This window comes from Gallinula chloropus, assembly GCF_964237585.1.
Source record: "Gallinula chloropus genome assembly, chromosome: 1".
In the NCBI taxonomy this organism is placed as follows: Eukaryota; Metazoa; Chordata; class Aves; order Gruiformes; family Rallidae; genus Gallinula; species Gallinula chloropus.
The window spans coordinates 31,081,195-31,105,526 of record NC_140085.1 but is presented as its reverse complement, the minus strand read 5'-3'; the positions used below and the strand labels follow the sequence as shown (position 1 = coordinate 31,105,526).

General features: G+C 44.7%; 1 protein-coding gene across 1 annotated transcript in view; it reads left to right on the top strand.

Moving 5' to 3' along the window:
- Positions 1–9,988, top strand: part of TBC1D30 (TBC1 domain family member 30) — a gene marked incomplete at both ends in the record, with an annotated part of 34,768 nt that extends 24,780 nt beyond the window's left edge. The window contains 4 exons of the mRNA XM_084277218.1: positions 5,358–5,470; positions 5,642–5,781; positions 7,414–7,620; positions 9,207–9,988. Of these exons, the coding sequence (XP_084133344.1) occupies positions 5,358–5,470; positions 5,642–5,781; positions 7,414–7,620; positions 9,207–9,988 (1,242 nt within the window). The remainder of the gene's footprint in view (positions 1–5,357; positions 5,471–5,641; positions 5,782–7,413; positions 7,621–9,206) is intronic.
- Between the last annotated feature and the right edge of the window lie 14,344 nt (positions 9,989–24,332).

The window sequence follows — 24,332 nt, the reverse complement described above, 5'->3', positions numbered from 1 at the left end:
AGAAACCTAAACTCTGTCAAGAATAAAAGTTCAAGATAACCAAGTTGAGCTAACATGTCAGTGAAACAAAGAGATTACATGTGGTTAAACCTAAAATCTTATCTTAGGCATTAAATACAGAGACTGCTAGGCTCCATTTGATAAAATGTTGGTTGTATGTTGACAGCTGAAAGTTTGTTGTGATATAACACCCAGCTGGAGTTTGCATTTACGCAAGCAAGAATCTTTTAGTAGTCATAATTGTTATGGTGTTTCATTTTTATGTTGTGGGTTTTTATGACACACTGTCCTTTTCATTCTGCAGACACTGTGGGAGACAAGAGTTTTATCAAGTGAGGAGGGTAAAAAGCATCCTTCTTGATTAAAAAAAAAAAAAAAAACAACCCAAAAGCCATGAACAGTCGCCAGTGAACTATAAACAAACACATTTGTATGTAACTGTAGTCCCTGAATCCTTAAAGAGTGCATTGTTGTGTGAGAACAGAGTTCTACCTTGCTCTGGGAAAGCAGAAAGGGCCTTCAGCGTTGCAGATAAAGTTTTACTGACTCGCACTTGAGTTTCTTTTTGTCATACCCTTGAGGAGTTGTCTACTTATTCTAAAGACTTCATGTTGCAGATCTGGAACTTGGCTGTTGTTGAGTTAGAGCCTGGTGATTAAATGGTGCAAATACAGAGCACATAATTCACCTGAATATTTTTCCCTGTCGTAGGGGAAGGAAAAAAGTCAGTCTATGAAGTTGCATGAGTTTCTTAACAGTAGTGTGCAGATAACTTCCATTACCTGTTATTGGAAGCAAAACTTGGTGACTGACTGGGATAACACACTCCCTAGTATGGTGAAGTACTGCTCTGAAGTAAAGGTTTACTTTCAGGGTCTTTAGTTTTGTTACTGTTGTTGGCTTATCTGATGAGGGAGCTGGAGGAATGGGAGAGTGAGTGCTGTCGCTTTGTCTTGCTTCAAAAGTGGGAATGCAGCTGGTCAGAGATACTTGGGTGCTTTTTAAATAAGTGTGAAGGCTTCTCACAAGACGGTTCAAATGTTGAGGTTGCCTGAGGAGGGTGGCAGAAGTTGACACCTCCTATTCATTGTGTTTCTGTTTCTGATATCGAGTGTAGCACAATATCAAGACATGTGGCAAAGAATAATGTTGGGAGAGTTGAAGTGGGATTTAATGACTCGGTGTGGAGTTCTTTCTTTGTCGTTGTGTGCTATAGAAGATGAGACATAGGTAACTTACTAAGTGGAGGGATCCTTGGAGTTTTCAATTGCTGCAATTACAAGTATGCTAATACACAGTCTTTTTGTGCTTCAACAAAAACTAAGTACTTGGTGCAAAGTGTATGTGTATTCATAATGTACATGTGTTATTTTGTGACACAGAGAGGAGCATTCAGGTAGGATGCTATTGCCACTGATATGGAAAATGTGGTAGTTTTAAGTTTTCTGCATAGAGAAGCAGTGTGTCTGTTTTATGTGAGTCCTCTTAGTTGAAGGAACCACAGGATAGTTTAAATAGCATTCTTCAAGTCAAAGACAGGCACTGGCAGTGTAGCTGGCTCCATCTGAGGTGTTTCCTCTGGGCTCTCTTTAACATAACTGGACAATTTTCTGTGTTGGGGAAGAAAATAAATATGAAGCACTGTAGTAATTAAACTATCCAGGCTGCTTGAAGACATTGGCTTTTAAATTGCTTTAGTTTTTTTCAGAAGAGAGATGAAACAGCCAGAGATGAATGTTTGGACAGCTTTGTTCTCAAAATGTTGTGGGTTGTTTTATTTTTTCTTTTTTCCTTAATCAAGATAGTGAATTTACATCTAATACTTTTTAGGATGTGGCTCAGGTATTAGAATCTATTGCAGGAAAGGATCAATATCCTACTCTGCCTTATGGACACCTTTCAGTAAAGGTTGCTGGTGGCAATCATCTCACTTTTCTTTAGATTTGCATAGCACTTGCATTTGCGTCTCAGCTACCTGTCCAGGCACTGAAGTGTAACAGGCACTTCTCTGCCACTAGAAAACAACTTGTGCTCCAGAAGGCCTGTTTTCTCTGGGAGTTGACAGGGGGAGGTATGGCTGGTCCTTCAGGGGCAAGCGTTGACAGAGCAGATGTCTAAAGTAGATCAGAAGGTTCTTGTCCTCATTCTTTCCACCGGCATCTATAGTTGATGCAAGTTAAAAATGCCTCCCTCCCCCCTGTGCAGACACTACATATGCTTATCTTAAAGCTTTTTGCAGATTTGGCCCTTGTGGGGTAAGAGTTCTTACCGTGTTGTGCTGAGAAGAACGGGGTGAGGGGTGAAGGGTGAGGGGGACAGTTGGAGGAGCAAGCAAGCATAGAGCTTCCTCATTTTTTCAGATTGAACAGTTTAGGTATATAAAGGGTAAGTGCTGACACATCATGTGCTAGACTGGGTATATATTGTTAAGCAACTACAGTATTCAGTAATGTCATTTTGTTGGCTTGTTAATAATCTTGGATTCTAACGAGGACACAGAAAGCTGTACATGAGGTGTCTGCAGATACTCTTAAACAGTCTGCAAGTTTGAGTGTACCCTTTCATGCCTTCTCAGAAGGAGAGCATTTTTATGAGCAGCTAAGGTAATTAATGTTATGTGCTTAGAAACCTTCCAGCACAGAGGAGATGAGGTGCAAGCAGGAAAAGGAGGGGTATCCTTGTGTGTTCACTGTGGCAGAGGGGAATAGGGATTAATCCTGCTGTAGTGTTACAGCATTTTAGACTGTCCCCCCTAGATGGCTACCCTGATTTGATTGCATTCACTGTTACTCTTCTACTTGAGTAGCACTTTGTCTGTTTTCTTTTGGGTTTGTTTTTGCTTTTTGTTTTGTTTTCTTGGTGAAAGGGAGAAGGGTGAAGAGCCTTAAACCAGTGTGGGGCAGCTCTTGAGATAAGCGTTTGAGCTGCCTGCACAACTGCTTACCCTCTGATGGGAGCCACAGCCCGTCACCTTCTGCATGGTGTTCTGCTAAAGGGTGTGGAGGGCTTTGCTTTTTTAGGGTAGGGCAAAGGATTAACAGATGCTACTGACTGAAGGTGAGAAGAGGAGAGGTTTTTTCCCTTGTCTCTTGTTCCCAGAATCTGTCCCTTATGCCATCAGCAAAACAAGGAGTGTGGTTGCATCGTGCTTTGTGCTCGTAGGCTCTTCGCCCCGGCACAGGTTCACCAGAATTAACCAAATGGCATCCAAGGCTGCATAAAAACTGGGAACAGGATGCTTTGGCTCTGAAGCATTGCTGTGAGATCACAGGTGTTCATTGTAACAAGTTTTTTTTTAAATTCCAATGGAACTTGCAGCAGCGTAACGTTTGTTTGTGGATCTCTTAGCCAGGTGGCAAGCAAGGCCTCCAGTTATAATCTAATAACAAGTAATTAAGCTAAAAATGCATATGCTAAATGAAAGAAATTGCACAGGATCTGGAAGAGACAGATACTGGAGACAGGCAAAGGCTAAAAGCATAATCTAAAACAGTAGGTGCAGGGAGTAACTGGAGGACTCAGAGCCGCCTGTTTCACTAAAAGGGTAACTAGCATATGGAACGAGTTACCTGAAAAGGCTGTTGACATAAAGAGTAGAAATAAATTCCAGACACACCTCCTTCTCTATGAAGGGAGACAGTTGAGACATATGTGGGGAAAAAAAAACAGTGAAGTGTGGTGGAGATCAAACGAACAGGCAGACACGTTGGGCCGGAGGTAGGTCTTTTTCCAGATCATAAAATTCCTTCGTCTGGTAGACTGTCAGGATATCGCTGTTCAGGCCCTAGGGAATATTTGTCTTTCACAGTAGCATTGTGGTTTCATGGAGTGGGAAAGCTTCAGTTCATGCTCTGGGTATTTGTAGGCATCCTCCTTGCCTTCGAGTCTGTGCGTGGCTTGAACTGTAAAACTCACTTTCACGCGGAAGCCTGTTGAACTGCGCTATCGCCCTGTGCCTGATCCAGCCAGGAGCATCCTTCCAGCTCCGTACAGCTACATCACATCATTACCATTACTTCAGCTTTTTTTGTTCTTTTTCAGGAAAGGTCTAGTACTGAATTAATGTTTGCCATTTTCCTTTGCACAGAAAGGCATGGTTCAAGAATGGATTACTGAGAAATTGCTCAAAATTTCCTTTCATCCTAATTGAGGCCATTTGCTTTCAGATGCAAATGTCACTGACTTAATAGCACAGGGGGAAAAAAAGTGAAGATTTCCTGTTGTAGCTAACAAGAAATGTTTGCATTGTGGTATTTCAGAAGGTGTTTAATTTTCAAATGGAGAACACCTATAATATTCAGAGAAACTATGATAAATTATATTTTGGCTATTTTAGAAATTTTTTGCAGTGAATTGTGTGTCAGTTATTTGAAAGTGTAAGTGTACAAAGGCAGGAAAAATAAAAAAGGCAGCTAAAACAGGTAGGAACAAACCAGCAGTGATATTGCAATGGATTTGATGTGTCTTTATGCCAGGTTGGCTGGTGACACGCGTTCTGAAATTATAAAATTACTTAAAGCAAAAATAATGCTGGAAGCAAATGCAAGTTCTTTAACTCTGAATATTGAAGTAAATAGAATGGATTAGTGTTTCATGGCCTTGTTTTAGTTCTAGCGATTACATGTTGAGTTCAGAGAGTTGCAGAGAGGTTTCTTTGTTCACCATACAAATTTCGTGTAAGAAACCAACCACTCTCCCCCTGCTCCCCCCAAAAAAAACCCCAAACCTAACCCACAAGCAACCCAAACCCAAAACAAAAAAAGCCCAGCAAAACAGCAATCAAACCCAGAAACTGAGGGGAGAAAACTTAGGTGCATAATGTTGGATCTTTCCACTTTGGCTGTAACTTTTGTTTTGAAGTGATTGTCTTTGCACAAGCTGAGGTGAGGACCCACTCTTTCCTATCTCTGCTAGTGCCAATGCCTTGTTCAATACTTGAGCAGAAACAAAGGTCTTCTGAAAGATCCCCGAAACCTCAGTGATGCGTTCATGTAAGTGAAATCATAGTTGGAGGAAGATGATTTCTGATGTGCTGACAAGGAGAGGATTGACAATGATTATTAAATAAGTACAGGAGTTGAAAAGAACCCTCCGTCTTGTGTTATCTGTTCATTTGGTTTTTTTCCCCTCTGAGCCACGTATTTCTCTAGTGACTCAGTCTTTATTTTTCCTACAGGAAATACCGTCTGAATCATAAAACTAGACCATTTCCATTTTCCTAGAGAACATGAGAATGCACAGCCTTTAATCCTACAAGACTCTGAAAGTCTGTTCAGGGAAAAATCTTTTGTGGGTCTGTCAATTAAAAAGAAAATTTTAAAAGCCACTTTTTTTTTTTTTTTCTTCTTCCCCCCTAGACTGTTTATACCATGGCTCAGTTTCCCTTCCCACAACTGGCAGAGTTAAGGGAGAAGTACACATACAACATTACTCCTTTCCCTGCAGCAGTAAAATCCACTTCACTTTCAGGGTAAGTTTGAAATGCTCTGGGTATGGCATGTAGGGTTATTGTTCGCCTTACACAGATAGCGAAAGGCAGGTGTCATCATCCCTTGCATGATCCTAAAGAAGTAAATATGTTTGGTAATGATCTTATTTAGGAATGTCTCTTTCTTACTTCTCTCCTATTCTCATTTGACAGAAGGCTAGGCAGAACCAGAGACAGTGATGAGGAGAATGACCTAGATGATGAAGACTCAATTGCCAATGCAATCGGCTGCCTTGGACCATTAAGTGGGTTTTTGGTACCGGAGCTACAGAAATACCAAAAACAGATGAAAGGTAAAAGTGGTTTTGTTCATTTTGGAAAGTGTAGTTAATTCTCTTTCACCTTGAAGAAATCATCTGTGAAAGCTGCTATGAAAAGTCTGGTTTACATTGACATAGAGATTACAGCAGGTACCAAACAACTCGCTCTGCAGTCAATGAAGATATCTTCAAAGTCAGGTTTGAAGGCTGTATGTGTACAATAAATGACACTGTGGGTTAAGGATTTGGCTAAAATTGTTAAACCAACGGCTTCACAGTGTTGCCCACCCACGAAAACAGTGTGAGGAAAAGTCCACCCGAAATCCAGGCTTATTTCCAAGCAAGCTGTTAGGTAGTCAGCGTTTTCTGAAGAGGGTACATGTGAAAAACAATCTTGATCTTTATTAGAATATGCATGGCTAATACTGGAACCTGTCAGCAGTCAGTGAATGTCATACCAGTGCCCTTTTGTCCAAACCTTCAGACTCGTATGTTTTGGGTATAGTCACATTTTTTTACAAACTGGGTGTGGTTTAGGGTTTTCTGACAAAATGTCACTATTTTTCAAATCTCTCCACGTTGAAATAAAAATTCTGACAGAATTGCATGTTCACCCATGCAAGCTCTACCAGCAGAACAGAATTCTGATCCATACAAGAAAAGCAGATCATCTGTTAATTTGCAGCAGCCTTTACAGAACCGTACTGGATCAACAGTGATTTAATGATACCTGGGAGAAGCTGTAGTTAATTATCCCAACTGACCTCCACCTTCCCCCCACAGAAAACCCTACTCTGATGTATCCATCGCTGTTATCTGATTACACATCATCATTCTTGTGGCTTGGTTTTGCCAAGGCCTCTAAGCTGCAATTTTCCTCATGATTGCTGTGGTGGTTTGTTTTTTCCCTTCCTGAAGGGACTGTAGGTCTCTACCTGCTGCTTCAAGCTAGCGCTTAGTCAGAACATCGAGCTGCTGTGGCAAACTAAGGCAAAGACAAATAAACAACCCTTGGAAAAGAATTATCCCCTTGACCCCAGAGTGCAGATTTGGAGGTGCATCAGAAACAGCTGTGAAAGTAAATTGCACTGCTGTCGTTGCTCTGCAGCTGTTTGATCAGAGATGCTTTCAAGTTGCTGATCCTCAGCCACTCTGCACCGATGCCTTTTGTTGCTACTAGCAGCTTTCTCCCTGTGGTGCTGTAACTATTCTTGGTTGCATCACTAGGTCAGATGTTTAATCTCATGCCTGCTTGACTGTAATGTATTTACAGCTTCCACTGGTAGTCTCCTCTTTAGTCAAAGAGGAGTATAAGAGTGTCTTTAATAACCAGTTTCTGAGTTGTTAAGGGTGGCTTGATGCACTTTTGGGTAATTGAAGAACTGTGCTGCTCACTTTGCATCGCTGTGTTAATTGATTTTTGTGCTCTTTAAACTGCCCTCAACCCCTTGCTATTTTAAGCACTATTTTTAGTGCTAGAAGTGTAGTACTAATTATAAATAGCACAGCTTTGTTAAGTGTGTGTATTACGATAAAATTTTAATTAAAGACTACAGTTCAATGAGATGATAGGGATCAGACATAGACTTCCCCTGTAGATAATCTGAGGAACTCTCCAGTATGCCAATTTACTCCTCCTCTCCGCTTTATTCCTACTCTCTGCAGACCAGAGTGAAGAGCAGAGCCTGGGTTCCAGTAACATTGCAGAATTAAGTCCAGGAGCAATAGACTCTTGCCGAAGTGAGTATCACGCTGCTTTTAACAGCATGATGATGGAGCGTATGACCACCGATATTAACGCCCTGAAAAAGCAGTATTCCAGGATAAAGAAGAAACAGCAACAGCAAGTTCACCATGTCTATATCAGAGCAGGTAAATACCTAAACATGCTTCCTTTACTGATTTATTACAAGATAACTTCATCATGGGAGAGAAGGCAAATAACATTATTTTGCATTTAGTCAAATTGACAAAACAGGAGAGACTGATGGAATATGATTGGTGAAGCGGGTGCCACTTCCTTAGGGCAGACTGTAAATGAGAAGGTGATGTTTCTTCTTCTTTTGTCAGGATCTGAAGATGACGACCCTGGGATTTTTTTAGGTCCCAGGGACCAGCTGAACAATGGTATTTAAAAATGTCTTTGCTATCTGGGTGCATTGTGTTGATCTCTCTGATTGAAAACTTTAAAACCTTGGCAGTCCTGGAGTTAACATACTGGTGCACTGGAAAAAGTGAAATGAGGAGACAAGTACACTTCAGATCAAGTGGCAGGCAGATTCCTTAGCTGGTCCATACCATCCTAATTCCTCTGAGTTCACCTGGGCAAGGCAAATTGCTTAGCTGGAGGACTGGCACAGACGTTCTGTTGTGGCTGGCAGTTTACCTAGCCATAGTGATGCCACTGAGAGATGTGGGCTGGACATCAGTCTGATACTTAGCAAAATGTGTTACAGAGCCTGTTTCCCCAGTTGGCAAACCCAACAACATGGGGGTTAGCAGGAGCAGCGCAACCGAAGGTCTGAGTGGGTGCGCAGGCTGAACGCAGCCCACCCCGCTCATTCCTCCCCACTTGGGTGTCGCCTTTCCAAGTCGGCATGGGACCATGCAGATGGGTCCCTGTGGAGAATTTTCATCCCTCTTCTAGACTGCCTAAACTTGTCCTAGCAAGAACATTTGAATGCACAGAGCTGTGACTTTTCATTAACATAATTTGGAAGGATGTGTTTTGGTTTTAAATACTGGCCAAGTATTTTCTTTGAGGAAAGGCTGTAGCCCACAGGAACAGTGCAAACAGTAGAATGTTGATTCCCAAGGATTGCCACCCCTCAAACACAAATCTTTCTAATCTTACTAATCATGATGCGGGGCTGGGTTTGTGGTTTAATCAAACTGTCATCTAATTACCTAATTCTGAGTCTGCTGCTCTGGTTTAATAAGAAGCCCTACCTAGTTGAAAGGAGTTGCTTTGGCTTACCCATTAAAAAAATACATTGGTTCATTCTCCAGTCACACAAGCCGCAAGGAGAGGCTTGACTGACCTCATAAGGACTGAGTTGCCTCTTACAGCTGGAAGAGAAATGGAGGAGAGGGGCAAGATTATAAGCCAATATTAATGTTAAATTATCAGTTACAGTGCAATTCCAGAAATCAAGAAGCTGGTTTTGTTGTGATTTATTTTCATGGTATTCCTGGCTGGGGACTTACCCATAGGTAAGAAGCAGGGAGGGAGGGAGGACAGGAAGCATTTGTTACAGAAGTTACAGCTTTGTGTTCTATTCAGAGATGTAAGAGAAATTCAGTGTCTCTTAAATGATTTTTTTTTTTAAAAAATAGAAGTCAGTCCTACAAATGCTTGTTATACCACATAAAGGCATGAAATTTGGTGGTGTATCCTTAGAACATTAATTTGTTTTGATCTTTAACAACACTGTTTCTTTTAAACACTTTTCTTTCAGACAAAGGGCCGGTTACCAGCCTCCTCCCTTCTCAGGTAAACCATCCCCCGGTGATAAACCATCTCCTTTTAGGAAAGAAGATGAAATTGAATAACAGGTCTCTCAAAAATGCTGTTATTCACATCCCAAGTCATGCTCCAGGGAAAATGTCTCCCATTCCCCAAGAAGATCTTAAAACAAAACTGAACTCTCCGTGGCGCACTCACATACGAGTTCATCGAAAGAATATTGCTAGGGCTAAAGGCCAGCTGGGCTACGGGGACACCATAGGGCTGATAGATGAGCAGAGTGAGAGCTGTAAAACAAATAGTCCTGGTGCAAAGGAGGAGACGTCCAACCATTCTGACTTTGGAGAAAGAGAAGGAGGTGGTTTGGATGACAGGACTACTGGAAAAGCTGACCGGCAGTCGCCCGAGCCAGTCTCTACAGGCAGCAGTACGAACATGTCAGTGGTTCAGCTAAAGCTGGAAGCTCTGGAACTCACCTCGGATAACAAAACCAATGCTGAGTCGACGTCCCACCAGTCCGGCCAGCCGTGTTTGTCAGAGTCCTCCCGTTCGTCCAGCGACAGCGGAAGCCTGGCTAAATCTCCCCAGCCCGGGAACCCCAAGCCACAAGTCTTCAACCCCTTTCCCAGCGTGAAGCCTCTTCGCAAATCAGCCACCGCCAGGAATTTGGGTCTGTACGGCCCCACCGACAGAACGCCGACGGTGCACTTCCCGCAGATGAGCAGGAGCTTCAATAAGTCTGCTGGAGGCAACAGTGGGACCCGGAAACGATGATGTGCTGCCTACCTGCCACTTGCTGTTTCTCACAGCAGACAAGGAAAATTTGTATTGCTTTTTTTTTTTTTTTCTCCCTTTTTCTTTTTTTTTTTAAAAATATGTGCGTGGGTATGTGTGTGTGTCCCCAAATTTCTAATCTTTAATTTAATTAAGGAATGGGGGAAAAGTGGTTACCAGATGTATAAATATGTGTGTTGGAAATTTGTGCTGCCGTGTTGTTACGGAATAGATTAGTGAAGATGCACTCTGGCATCTGGTCAATGCTGATGGTTCTGTGGTAAAATAAACGTTGATTTGCAGCATAAAGCAAACCGTTTCTTTAAACCTAACTCAGACATAAAATCACCAGCTGCCTTTAACCCCCTCAGCCCCCCATGGCTGCCTCCTGTCTCTTTAAAGCTCGAAGGTTGTACAGCAGAAGCGTGTAACAGTTTTTGTGACTGTTACCCACCTTCCCCCTTAGACCTCCTCCTCCTCATGCTCTCTGAGAAGCTGGAGCAGCCATGACAAACAGAAGCACAAGCAGCTCTAGCAATCAGAAGTATCGCTTTGTGTCTGATTTACCTACCACTTACCCACCTGAGCTGTCTGGCTGCAGACATCCTTGAGCAGCATTTTCTGCTTCTCACCCCACAGCAGTCCTGCCGACACTGTTTTTAATACAAATGTCATCAGCGAGCATGAGAATAGCGGATCTGAGTCTACCCACAGTCATGGTTTGCTGCTCTTCTGTTACATATGTACATACATCTGTGTTACTGCACTGCAAAATTAGGGTTTAGGTACAACTCTGCGTGTAGCTGTATGAATCTTAAGGTGCATATTGGCTTCAGTGCATTTAAAAGCTATTATCTAGATTACAGACTTGTAATGAAATCATATATGCCAGATAAGCAGTAGGTAAAATATATGAATGTTCCAAAGTAGTTTAGGGTTTTCTAATCTATAAATTATTAGATTCTTAGGGTGCCATTTATCATTAAAAGCCAAGACATCAGCCACTGCCTAAGTGGGATGGACTCATGGGACTGTCATGGGCTTCCATGGCTTGGTTCTGGTTTGGTGTGAAAGAGCAAAAAGGCAAAACGATAAGCTGAGTATTTACTTCCAAATCCAGTCATAAGACAAATAATTTGGGTTGTTGGGGTTTTTTTAATATATATATGTATTAAACAGGCAGAGAAACAAAATCTGGATAAATAAGCTTTAGGGTTGCAAAATCAAGCACTTAAACTCCCAAGAAATTCAGGATGCTCTTAAAATGTTACAGCTCTGCTGAAGTCTGTGTATTGACTGCGATTCATCACCTTATGGCTTCCACATTTCCCATGACATGAAGGTGCCATTATTTTAAACTGGAGTAAAGCCTGTAATGACAAATCAGCCCCGTTGTATGTAATATCTCACTTCCTCTTTAAAAATCCTTGGCTAAATTTGCAATTTTATATATCCTTTATTAATCTATCACATAACCTCTAAGATGTGATACCAGTTTTACTGTATGCCATAACTTACACGCTGTAGAATATACCCTGTTTATTGTTGTGGGGACGGTTTTATTTTGTTGTTGTTTTCTACAGGTGGATGGGTATAAAATAATATACAGGTCTAAACACTATGTATATAAACCAGATGTAGGTCAGATCTTGCCCCTGCCTTATTTGCAGGTTATAGTTGTACTGTCACTAACGATTATTTCTCGCGCTCAGTAAATTTAAGATTATGTAGAATTTAGTCACGGATCATGGACTGTGTGGGAATTGTTTCTGCCTTGATTTAGAAGAGCTGGACTTCTTGGAATTTTACTGTGAATCATTCTCCCTGGTTTTTCTTAGCTTCAGTGTGTGATGCAGCTGTAAACTGAACCAGTGAAAATAAAAGGATTGTGGTTCTGAGAAACCTGCTAAAGCGTTGCAAGTACGTGCATGAATTTTCCACACCGTAAGATGTGATTAAGGAATGGAAAATGAGCAAGCTTTGCAGGGGTATTGGTCTGGGGAAAGAAATGCCAATGGAATGCTAATTCTAGAGATTCAGATCTAATCAATAATTGACAAATGTGCTCTGAGGGTCTTGTACTCGGACCTTTGGGATTGAGGTGAAGGAAGCGTGGCAAGTCAGTGTGTTAGTCTGTTGATGTTTGCTGCAGGAAATTTTCTTCAAGTACTGGTAGATGGGAAAGTTGAATGTCATTTGGGATGTTTGGTACCTCAAAGGATGTTTGCTTTCTACTTGAAGTCTGCCTATTGGACATAGAGCAAAAGCAACCTCATCATTCGGTACTAAGGTGGAACATTAAGACGAGGCCCAGAGAACCAGGAAATTCCAGAGAGGTTTCCAATTATTTTTCCCTAGAGAATCCCATCAGCAAAAGAGGTCTGGTGAGGCAGCTGTGCTTGTTGGGAGAGTGGCATTGGAGCACTGAGGATGTTGGGAAGCTCATGACAGTGGGAGTCTCTTCCATACTTAAATGACCTTGCAGTTTGTTGGGGTTTAAACTTGAGGGTTTTTTGAGAAAGTATTTTTTTCCAGTTGGGTTGACTTTTTTTTTCCCTGATAATGTGTTTCAGCATCATCAAATGGAAACTCTCAAGGGATGGGCATTTGAATCTGAGGACACTTGCAGTCCTGTGAGTGGAAAAAGGTCCAAAGCTATTCTGAGACTGTGCAAAACTGCCTACGCCTTTGGAGTAAAATGGGTAGAAGGTGGAAATCAGTTTTTCAGAACTGCAGGCAGCAAAGAGTTGATTTCCTCCTCAGTCACAGCTAGGGAAAGTAAAATTATGTATACTTAAAAATCCCACTGGAATCCATTCAAAAGAACGTTAGTGGTTGCTAGAAAGGAAACAAAAGAAAAATAAAACACAGCCCTTCTCACTGGTATTTCCAATTTGGGTTTAAGTTCACATTCAAGAGAGACTTTAAATCTGTTTCAAACCTCCACAAGATGTACTTCAAGCCCTGTGAAACCATTCGAACAGAAAGAAGGTGGGTGGTTTTGGCATTCTGTATTTTTGCTTGACCTTGCAATGAGCTACCGGGTGGGTGCCTGCCCACAGGCAGCAGTCACACCTGGCTGAGTGGCAGGGAGCCAACCCCATCATCTGACACCAGCTCCACTGAAGCATGAAGAGATAAAACATTCATCCTAATGGGTCCCTGTCCTTGTCAGTGCTTTGTTTGCTTTATGGAAGATTCACTAGAAGCAGGGGGCTGTCAGGGAGCCTGGCGAGTGATTTGAGATGTGCGTTCATCCCAGACAAGGACCCTCAGCCCACGTGTTACCAGCCAGCAGGGACTGGTTGGGTGACTGGTTCCTCAAGCAGCTGCACACTGCTGTGTTGGACACCTCTGGTTGGTGACAGTGTCCTTGGGAAGCTGTACCATGTCATACGTGGGAAGGGCAGGTCCAGTGCCCTGCAGGAAGGTGCATGTTTGAAGGTTATCTTCTGCACATCCTTCCCCACTGAAGAGCCCTCAGGGCTTGCACAAGCTGACCTTGGCTGGCACAGGATATTTAACACGCTCCAGGACACAGACATGGTTTGCAGTGTCAGAGCACGTCAGGCGAGCCGATGCTCAGGCCCAGCCTCCCCCAGGCTGCAGGATGCCATTTTGGCCGTGCCCCATCCTCCAAGCAGCAGCCAGCGCTTACTGGCTCACCACAGGTTCAGAAAGAATCACAAATGCTTTCCAAGTCCTTCCTGATAAAACTCTATTGAACAACACTGGCTTACCACAAACACACAGGCAGGTGTGGTGGTGGTGGTGGTGTGTGTGGATGGGGAGGTTGGGAGGAGCAACCCATCCAGGCAGAAGGTGCAAGAAGTGGTGAGGGAAAGCCAACTCCTCCATACCTGTGCTTCTTTTTATGTTGTTTGTTATAAACAACAAATCAGAGGATCATGACGTGCTGCTCCCTGCCTGTCCTTCATGAGTTCAAAGTGTACACTGTCTGATGCTGGTGAGGAGCCACATCCTGTGATATTGTTGACCACCCACTTGGTATCCCAGTGGCTGCTCCCAGCCTGACACTGGTGAAGAGCTCTCCCATGCGTTTCACTGTGACTCAGTGAGCTGTTGAAAAGGGAGCAAACCCTCAAATCCCATCTGGGGAAAAATGTGCTGGCACTGCTGGCACGCCTGACTTCTCTTGGCCTGTGCTTTGAGTCAGCTCATGTGGGCAGGGTGTAGTTATGATGACACTGCCCAAAAACTAGGCTAGTAAGTGTTGCTGACTGGCAGGTATGCTGGGCCATTGCCGGATGGATGTGGCTGTGCAACCCGGGGTGAAGCTCGCTGTGCCACCTGCAGTTCTGCAAAACATGGAACAGGCTTCCCAGCTCAGCCCAGAGGCTTTGCAGGCCCATGCGGGCTGGGAGCGTGGCTTGCACCAGTCTGCAGGGCATCTGGTGGGCAGACACACTGTTCAACCCGTGGTAGTGCTCGAGTTGTAATCCCCCATGTCTGGTTTGGCAGCAGCAGCCAGACTGATAGAAGGGGCTGCTACGTGTTAGGCTGCCTGCTCTCTCCTTCGCTCAGGGGCGTGTACAGGTTTGTTGGCACTTGTTGTTTTTCTGATGTTTTAGAACTGTTGGTGACATAGGGAAACTTTTTTGCAGTGCCTAATTTTTTGAATACTGGTGCTTATGACATCATAGCACTCAATAAGTTTTACAACTGGTCCTCTCTCTATTTGGCTTGTGCTTTCCCTCCATGACCTCCCCGCCCTTGCTTGCATTCATTGACTGTCTTTGATGAGAGTTTTCAGGAAGATCAGGATAGCCATGCTGGTTGGCTTTGCCCAGCATCTTTTCTCTGGTTGCTGATGGTTGTAAACATCTAAGGAAGGAGTCCTGTAGCAACACAGGGCATCCAGAGGCAGCCAGCACATCACACAGAGGTGAAGTGGATGGCCAGGCTGGTGGCTCCGGCCAGCATCTCATCCACAGCAAAGTGGCAGCGTGCTGATCTGGGCAGCTGCGTGCACAGCAGGGACCACAAACTGTGGTTCAGCAGCAAAATTTCCTCCTTCACATGAAAAGAAGAATAATAATGGAGACATGGCCAGGAATGAAAAGAATAATAAACACCAGAAAATGTGAGCCTGAAACAGTAGCTGTCGCTGTGATTCCTGCTGTGAGCCGGTTCGCCTCCGCGGGCTCTGCTGGTGCTTTGAGCAGCGTGGTGGTTCCTCCCTTCCAGGCTGACTGCCTCCCACTCCCCCCATTGCTGGAAAGATGCCATAGGACTGACCTGGAGGCATCCCCACGAGGGGCAGGAGGTGGGAACAGGCTGGAAAGCCTCACAGGCCCTCAGAGAGTCAGACATGGCTGAAAACCTGGGTCCAGAGCTGCACGCCACCCACGCAGTGATGAAGGAGATGCAGGCAGTAGCTCCAGACCAGTTCTTCAGCCATACTCAGTGGTGTTGCTCTGCCCCTGTTGCTCGCTGCCCACAATGGCTCCTCTGCTGTGTGTGTGCAAGTACCTCACTTTCCCTTCCTAATGGCTCTGGTGGCTTCTCCAGATGACACATGGGTGCAAACACTGGCCCAAAGTCCATGACAGGAGCTGGTCAGTGCAGAAACACCTCAAGGACACCTGTGGAGGGAAAGGGTTTGGCCACCAGGAAGGAAACAAGTTTATTCTTAGGAAAAGTAGGTAATGTCTTTAGTGACCATCCAGCCTAGGTATAGGAGACCAATGTTAGAGCATTGAAAGGCCAGTGCTTTGCAGCTCGTGGGCAGTTAGACAGCTCAGGGAGAAGAGAGCTGAGCAAAGCCTTGTGAGGTGTTATTCTGTAGTTCCAGGCACCAGAAATGGTGTCAGAAATCAATTGTTTCACAGCTGGGACTTACAATTGCAGCTCTCCTTCCTCTCCCCATGACATCTTCTCATGAAACTGGGTTTCTTTCTTTTTTAAAATGAAAGAATTGTAGGTCTATTGCTCTGCTTTATCTGCACCAAAATACAGCTGTAAAACCTGATCGTCTTCTGCTCCTTCTCACACTCCCATTCAGCTGCATCAGACACCGTGCCCTTTCGAACTCTGCATTACTGTGGATGATGATTTTTTATACTGTTTCCCCAGCACTAGTAAACTTTTCACCCAGCTGCAACAATACTGCTCGCTGTCTGGCCCCCAGTGCTCTTGGAGAAGAGGCCTTTCTCCAGGGGGAACAGAAGGACTATTGTCTGCTTGGCAGAGGGACAGATGACTTGGTGTTGCCTGACACGTTCTCCATCCCCACTAGCCAGTGCTGAGTCAATGATTTCCATCCAGATTGGAAAGTGGGTTTTTTTTTTCTACCCAGACAGAAGAGATGCTTCTTCTTCTGCCCATCACGTGAGTGGCAAGCTGTCCCACACCGCTGCTGAATCTGCAGGCTGGCTGTGACAGACAGCAGCTCAGCGGGGGATGTCACTATTGCAGCTGTCATGGAATGAGAGCACCATCCGTACAAGTGCTGAGCTATCTGACCGCGAAGATGCCATGTTGCTGATTGCCAGAGGTTAGACCAGGTTTGCAGTCTTCCCCACCAGCAGCAGGTCGGGGCTGTGTCCCCTGGCCTCAGGCTGCAGCGGGTCTTCCCGTGTCCATTCCCATTCCCGGTGACCTTCTAGGTGCGGTCACTAGGTGCCACTGGTGCTCCGCGCAAACGCAGCCACGCTGCATCCCTGGGACGGGAAACACAGCTGCACCGGAGTGGTTCCGGGTTTGATCCGATGTGGAGCACTCTCCAGGCCATTCAGCTTAGATTTTACACTGCAGTCTCTCTGCTCTATTTGTCTCCTCTCAGTGAGCTTGCTCACCCCGAGCAGAGACCCCAAAGGACAGAGACAGCCTGTCTTTGCAAACAGTGCCCATAGGAGCACACTGAGACACTCTAAAGGCTCTTTGTTAGAGGTATAGTAAGTTTTCTCTCTGAAGGACGAGCTGGCAATCACAATTGAGGGGAAGGGAGCTTGCTAGATTCACTGGGGGCCTTGTAGAGCCTTGGTTTGGGTCAGCAATGACAAACTGATACTGCTGGTCATCAAGCAGCTGAAATATTTTCATCACAAGTACTGGAGCTGAGCTGTTCCATGCTGAAGTTTGAAGGAAAACCAAGTATCTCTTTGTCAAACTTCCATTAAAATAGAACATAGCTAAACTAACGAGTACCCCTTCTCAGGTACTTGCCAGCTTGCTGCCCTGCCTTGGAGACCTTACTGTTGAACCCACAAGTGTTTCAAGCTTCTGGAGTTTGAAGAAAAAACATGTTCAGGTCTCTCATGTGTGGATCTTGTGCCTTAAAGAGCTACTTGCCTCTGCTAGAGATGGACTTTGCATTCCACCTACCTCTCAGTGATCAGTACTGACATCTGAGGTCCACATGTGTCCTCAACGAAGCCACTGCCAGCACCCTGGCTAAATGAGATGAGCCTTAGATTCAGTTGTTCAGGAGCTTGATCTTCAAATCTTTGTGACCAGACACAAGCAGCAGCACACAGGCTTGACCCAGACTGGCTGAGTGTGCACCAACAGTTTACTGCCAGGGAGATGTCCCTAGAAAAACAAACATCCTAGGTTAAAACAAGTCTGAGATGGTGTTAAGATGCTTAAAACCAAACACAAGCCTTGCTCAACTGCTGCACAGCAACAGAGGTCCTCGGTGCTCTGTGAAATTTCCCAGTTTGTCTTCAGCACTCCCAGAGCATCTAGAGCTCTGCCTTTGCTTATGTCATCTCTGGGTCCCTTGTCTAATCCACACATGAGCAAGTGTAGTCAAGTCAAGCTGAAAAGCTGGCTCAAATTAACTCTGGCACACCTGGAGGCGCTACTGGCCATTCTGGAATGAATTTCAGCTCAGCACGAATCTTGATGGGTCTGGGCAGAGCTGGGTATGGACTGATTTTGGTCATTAAATCAGGATGTGCTGAAGAGAGTGTGGTCATTCCTAGCCCTTGCCATGTGTGATTAGTGCAATAGTGTCTGGGAAAATTCAGCTATTGGTTGCTTTTGATCTTCATTTTGAGATGTGCTTCAGAGAAAGGCTTTACTTTTATCATCAGAGTTTGGTTTTAACTTGTACTGCTAGTGATGTCCGTGACCAGAGTCCTTGAGCCTCAACAGTTTCCAATCAGCAGTTCCCCTCTTGATGAATAAGTGTCTTCACTGTGGAGTGCTGCCTAATTTAGGGTACACGGGGGCATTTTCTGTGCCTCCTGTTGAGGTGGTGACACTGCAGACACAAATTCAAGTTCTGGGATGTGCCATCTACACAGGATGGGTGGGTTTCGTCCTGTGGGCTGTGTCTTGATTTTGGCTGAGATAGAGTTAATTTTCCTTCTAGTAGCAGGTGTAGTGCTGTGTGTTGGATTTGGGATGAGAATAATGCTGATATCACACTGATGTTTAGTTGTCGCTTGGTAGTTGTGGTGCCTACACTTTTGAGCTTCCCACGCCCTTCCAGGTGCCCAAGAAGCCGGGAAAGCACAGCCAGGACAGCAGACTCAGACTGGCCAGAGGGACATTCCCAACCACGGCACATTATGGTCTGGATGTAACTGGGGAAAGTGAGCTGAGAGGCAGGATCCCTGCTCAGAAACAGTCCGGTCATCGGGTTGGGTTCTTCCCTTCTGAATCTGTGCATCACTTGTGGTATAGGAACAACAACAACAAGAACAATATTAATATTAATAATAGTATTGTATTGAACTGTCTTAATCTGAACCCATGAGGTTTTTTTCATTCCCTTCCCCATCCCCTTGGATATTAATGGTAGCCCATAGTAAATCTCCTGTGTCATTTCCCAACTTGCTTCTCCGTGTCTATTTGACAGCGAGTACAAACTTTACAGTTTGTATGGGCAGGTGATTTTTCTTTAGGTGTTCACTTGCTAGTAGGTTACCAAGCAGTGTGCCTGGTGCTAATACTGACTATCAGCCACATAAGCTGTTGGTCTCCAGGAAAGGAGTTGCCTCATAAACAGATGTTCTGGGTTTGACTTATGTCCTCTTGCAAACATGTTGGTGCCACCGCTGATTAAGATGGCAGACCAAAAATTTTTCCTCCCTCTCTCCCTCCCTTCCTTCCTTCCTCCCTTCCTCCCTTCCTTCCTTCCTTCCTTCCTTCCTGGCTTTGCCCCTCCTTATTTCATCCCCAAATAGATGAAGAGCATTTTCTAGGGCTGTTAAAAACAATTAAAAAATTCACAGTGGTACCTGACCTGGACCCAATGTTCCTTTTATCCAGCTTTCCATTTCATATTTTTTTCTTCTTACTCCGACGTGTCTCCAGGCTTCCAGGGGAAATTACGGGAAGAGCTGAATGAGCCATTTCCGTTCCAGCACGCTGCAGGGACCTGAGTGCACCATCTGGTGATGAACGAGGCCGTTTTCGACACCTACACCTCTCTTGTGAACTAGCCACAGCTTTCCTTTTTTCTTTCCTTCGTGTCTGTTTTTCTCCTCATCACATTTTTTTGGGGGTATTTCTCCTGTGTTATGGACTCAGACATGGAGTCAGTGGGGGATTTCTCAGTGTAAGATGAGCCCGGCACTGCAGAAGCCTGAAGGAAGGTGGTAGCAAGGCTGCAGCCTGGGGAGACTTGGGGTGGGCATGGCTTTTCCCTTCCCTTCCTGTGCAGCGACCTGTGCCCTGCCTCCCTTTCTTAGATAACAGGTAAAGTACAGATCTGAGACTATGTTTTGTCACTCCCTGGAGTCACTCCAGTAAAATACAAGTCCTGTGAGGGAATCACTACACGGCTAACGCTGCCGCTGAACTAGTCGCCAGTTAAAGTCACTCACTGTCAGTGTATTTCCCTTCTACCATTTCACTGCTGCTCAGGGAGGATGGAGGCACCGGTACCTTGCTGTGATCCAAAGCAATTATGTGCATAGGAGTGAAATACAGTTATTTTTCCTTCAGAGGTGTGTTCTGCTCTGAGGTCCTGCTGGAGAGCACGGAAAGGTTTGATGAAGATACATTGATGATGATGATGATGATGGTGATGATGGTGGTGATGATGGTGATGATGAAAAGAGCCATCATACATGTGTAGAAGTAAAAAGGAATTCCTTCTATTATCTTCTTGTTTTCTCGCTCAATGGACTAATTGGACATGGGGTTGCTAAGTTGCTTCTTGGGTATTCACTGGCTTTTAAACTCCATCCAGGATCGCAGAGCAGACAGTAAGTCCCGCTCGCTTCTCTGTCAGGCAGAACATGTGTCCACATGATTTCCAAGCTCTGCCACTCACATATGCAGATCGTTACAGATGAAATGTTTTCTTCATGTTGCTTTGCTCACTACTCCCATGCAGAGATGGACTGGGGTGGGCTTTCTGCCTCGTATGCTCTAACCCTGAAGTCATTACCCTCAGAGTAAGTGTTGCAATTTGAGAAGGTTGTCTGAGATGTGTTGCCAGGCTCTTTTTGGCTTTTGAAATCATGCACAATGTTGCTGCGATGCAGATTTTTAGTTTTCTTACACCACGGGGTCTTGTTTAAAGTCAAGGCCACCTCAGGATGGGAAGAGGATGTCAGCTTAGGTCCTTAGCTGTCTTCAAATGGTGGTCCCAGTGGAGGAAGGATGGATTCCTTCTCCCCTTACTGCCTCGAAGATCCTTGGGCCAACTGAAGGATGAGGAGATGTGAGAACAAAGCACCCCTTGCCCATCCTCTCTAGGAGTAGCATGTCCTTGAATCAGGCCAAGTTTCCAGCTTGAGCTTCAGGTTCTGCCCAGCTCTTCATCTATGACAACTGGTTTGCATGATTCCCCCATCAATGCCACTGCTCTGGCCATTGGAGGAGACTAGGAGCTGCTTTTGAGGCTGGGAATGCTGCCCTAGCAGGCAAGCACCTCTTCTTGCATTTCCTGTATGATTGCATCAGAGAGTACGATTTTAAGGCTGAAGTACAGGAAATCTGCCTCCCTGCCTTTATCCTCACAACATCCTGTAGTGGCTCTGATCCGTGACCTAGACAGCACAGCAGCGTCTGCAGGAGGCTGAACAGGACATCGGAGAAAGGAGGAAGATTTGTGGGGAAGGAGCATCCCTTTGGCATCTATCCATCCAGGAACCATCACTACCACAGCCTGTGGGTAGCAGCTGTCCCTAAACTGGCATCCAGCCCCAGTGGCAGCTGCTGTTGAGCCACCCTGACTTACCACATCAGGTTCTAGTCTGTGACCAGAGTGTTAAGCAGCAGAAAGTTTAGTAGAAATTGGACTATTGTTTGCTGCTGTTGAGAGCTAAATGGAAAAACATAACCAAGCTGCTGAGAGCAACCCCTCTGTCTGGGAGTCACAGGGTCCCGGGTAGGAATGTTGAGGAGCAACACAGGGGAAGCTCTCTGTAGGGCTGCACAGAGCACTACCACAAAGAAAGAAAGAAAGAAAGAAAGGAAAGAAAGGAAAGAAAGGAAGAAAGAAAGGAAGAAAGGAAGAAAGGAAGAAAGGAAGAAAGAAAGAAAGGAAGGAAGGAAGGAAGGAAGGAAGGAAGGAAGGAAGGAAGGAAGGAAGGAAGGAAGGAAGGAAGGAAGGAAGGAAGGAAGGAAGGAAGGAAGGAAGGAAGGAAGGAAGGAAGGAAGGAAGGAAGGAAGGAAGGAAGGAAGGAAGGAAGGAAGGAAGGAAGGAAGGAAGGAAGGAAGGAAGGAAGGAAGGAAGGAAGGAAGGAAGGAAGGAAGGAAGGAAGGAAGGAAGGAAGGAAGGAAGGAAGGAAGGAAGGAAGGAAGGAAGGAAGGAAGGAAGGAAGGAAGGAAGGAAGGAAGGAAGGAAGGAAGGAAGGAAGGAAGGAAGGAAGGAAGGAAGGAAGGAAGGAAGGAAGGAAGGAAGGAAGGAAGGAAGGAAGGAAGGAAGGAAGGAAGGAAGGAAGGAAGGAAGGAAGGAAGGAAGGAAGGAAGGAAGGAAGGAAGGAAGGAAGGAAGGAAGGAAGGAAGGAAGGAAGGAAGGAAGGAAGGAAGGAAGGAAGGAAGAGAGAAAGAAAGGAAAGAGAGAGAGAGGGAGAGAGGGAGGAAGGACCTGGCACTTGTCCTTGTTGAACTTCATGAGGTTTACATGGGCCCACCTCTCTAGCTTGTCCAGATGATTTCAGATACCTTTGCTTGCTTATTTCTCCCATCTGTGGATATCTAGATCTTACCTCAAACATAAAGGAGCTTTGACCTACCTCCAACCTGCCTTGGACATGCAGAGCCAGAGAGCAGCTGACCTGCTACTGGGTTTGTGGGATTGCCTGTCCATCCCCAATAGTAACTGAGGCACTTTGTGGAGACAAGGAGCGTGGGGTTAATGACTGTCCTGCTTCTGAAGACAAAGAAGCATTTTCCCCCAGATCAGGCCTCACTGATATGCCAGAAGACTGTGTAGTTATGGGAAGCAATCATCTCCTGAACCATTTCTACAGGTAATGCACTGTGCAGAGAATAATTTTGTACTTTTTACCTATATGAAAACTTGATTGGTTTTTTTTTTTTTTGGCACAATGGCAATACTCAAAGGCAGGATATTGCTGAGGAGCATGTTTATTCCCTTACCCTGTGCAAAGTGTCCCTTTGCTTCTTACAAACTAATCCTTGCATTTTTTAAGTTTGACTTTGCCTCTGCTTGTTTCTGTGAATCTGTGGTTTGCTGGTTCACTGCACTGCAGCAGTCTCTAGTTTCCTCTCCAGGTTTTCAAGCTGGTCTTAACCTCTCAGCACAGCAGTTGCTAAAGGTTTTTGCCAAGGTTAAGGCAGACTCCCCCAAGCCTTTTTTTGAGGGGGTGGGGATTGGGGTGGTCAGGGGTGTGTGTGTGTGGGTGGTGCCATTCTTTGATTTCCATTGTAATTCCCATCATGTACATTTGATTCAAAAGCTCAGCTTCAGATAAAATCTAAATGTTTCCATCCCCTACAAAACAGGGATCTTCTGAAAGTTTGATTCTTTCTAGGAGTACCATGCCTACAGAGCCTGTAGGTAGGCTCGCTTTGTCTAGTTACCTTAGCTGGAAGATGCCACCTTTGTCTACAGGGCTGCTGGTCACTTGGAGAGTGCATCCAGAAGATATCTGGCCACTCTCATAGGCTGGGCCAGAGGAACCCCTGGGTTAACCCAATAGGGATTTTCTAATGAATTTATGCCCTATCATTAAACCTCTCCCCTCTGACCCTGACTCATTAAAAAATTATCTATTTTCCACTCCTTTCTAATTCCTACTTTTCCTGTTGCCTCCTGTCAGGGGCAGAACTCTTGTTCTTGGTTGAACCCCTAAAGGTGTCGGCTGCGTTGGCAGCAAGCACCACTTTCTCTGAAGATTTTCCCTTTCATGATTCCTACCCACGAGCTTTTCTCCTGGTTCTCCATGTCAAACTCTTCTCTTCTGTGTCCATCTCGCCTCCTCCACCACCTTATGTCACTCCTTGGCAGTATCATTAATGGTAGCTGTGGGTAGAAACCTGTAATTAAATACTTAATTAAATAATGCACATTGAGTGTATAACTGAACGACAGGATAAAAACACTGAAGGAAATAGCTCCTGACAGTTGGAAGAAGGTCACTCACTCCGTTAACACCTTTGCTTAGTCAGTTGTCTTGTTCACCAGCTGCTCTAACTAGTCTTTACCAGAATGTTTTATGGGCTGCTGTTGTATTTTGGTCCATGCCTCCTGTGGAGACACTTAGTCCTAGAGGATTATCTGTTAGAACTGTTGTTTCAGGATCTTTCTAATCCCTGGCAGTCATCACTGAGTGGGTGGCTTGTGGTGATTAACATTACCTCAGCTTCCCTAAAAGTAAAAAACAAACAATAAAATTGAAAAGCAATTTTCTTTTGTTTGTTTTGTTAAGGAAGGAGTGGCACAGCTGGGGAGTGTACAGATCTCTGTACACCACAACTGCTATCCTTACTGTTACTGCTCCAGTATAACAGGGCTTCATGAAGCATCAACACAACTGGCATTTCATCATGGCAGGCCTAATATTGATGGGAAATGACAATGGAAGAATTTGCAGTACAGCCTGAAGACTTCACAGCTAGTGGCTACTGATGCTTTATCATCTGGGAGACACAGGAATAGCAGAGTTAATTGACTTGCTCAGTACGGCATAACAAGCCAAAGCCAACAAGAAACTGAACCCAGCCCAGGTTCACTTATAACCATAAAAATTGTTTCTTTGCTTCAAAACCAACCAATTCAAAACAAAAAAGATTCCTCTTGAGTACAAGCTGGTAACCTCTGGTGTCTGTAAGTGCCACTGTCTTTTAGAGAGTTTTACGATTTTGTAATACCTGTGGGATTTTGTTCCTTCCAGTGACTGATTAATTATACATTTTGGTGCTTGGGTACTAAAGCTGAAACTATCAATTT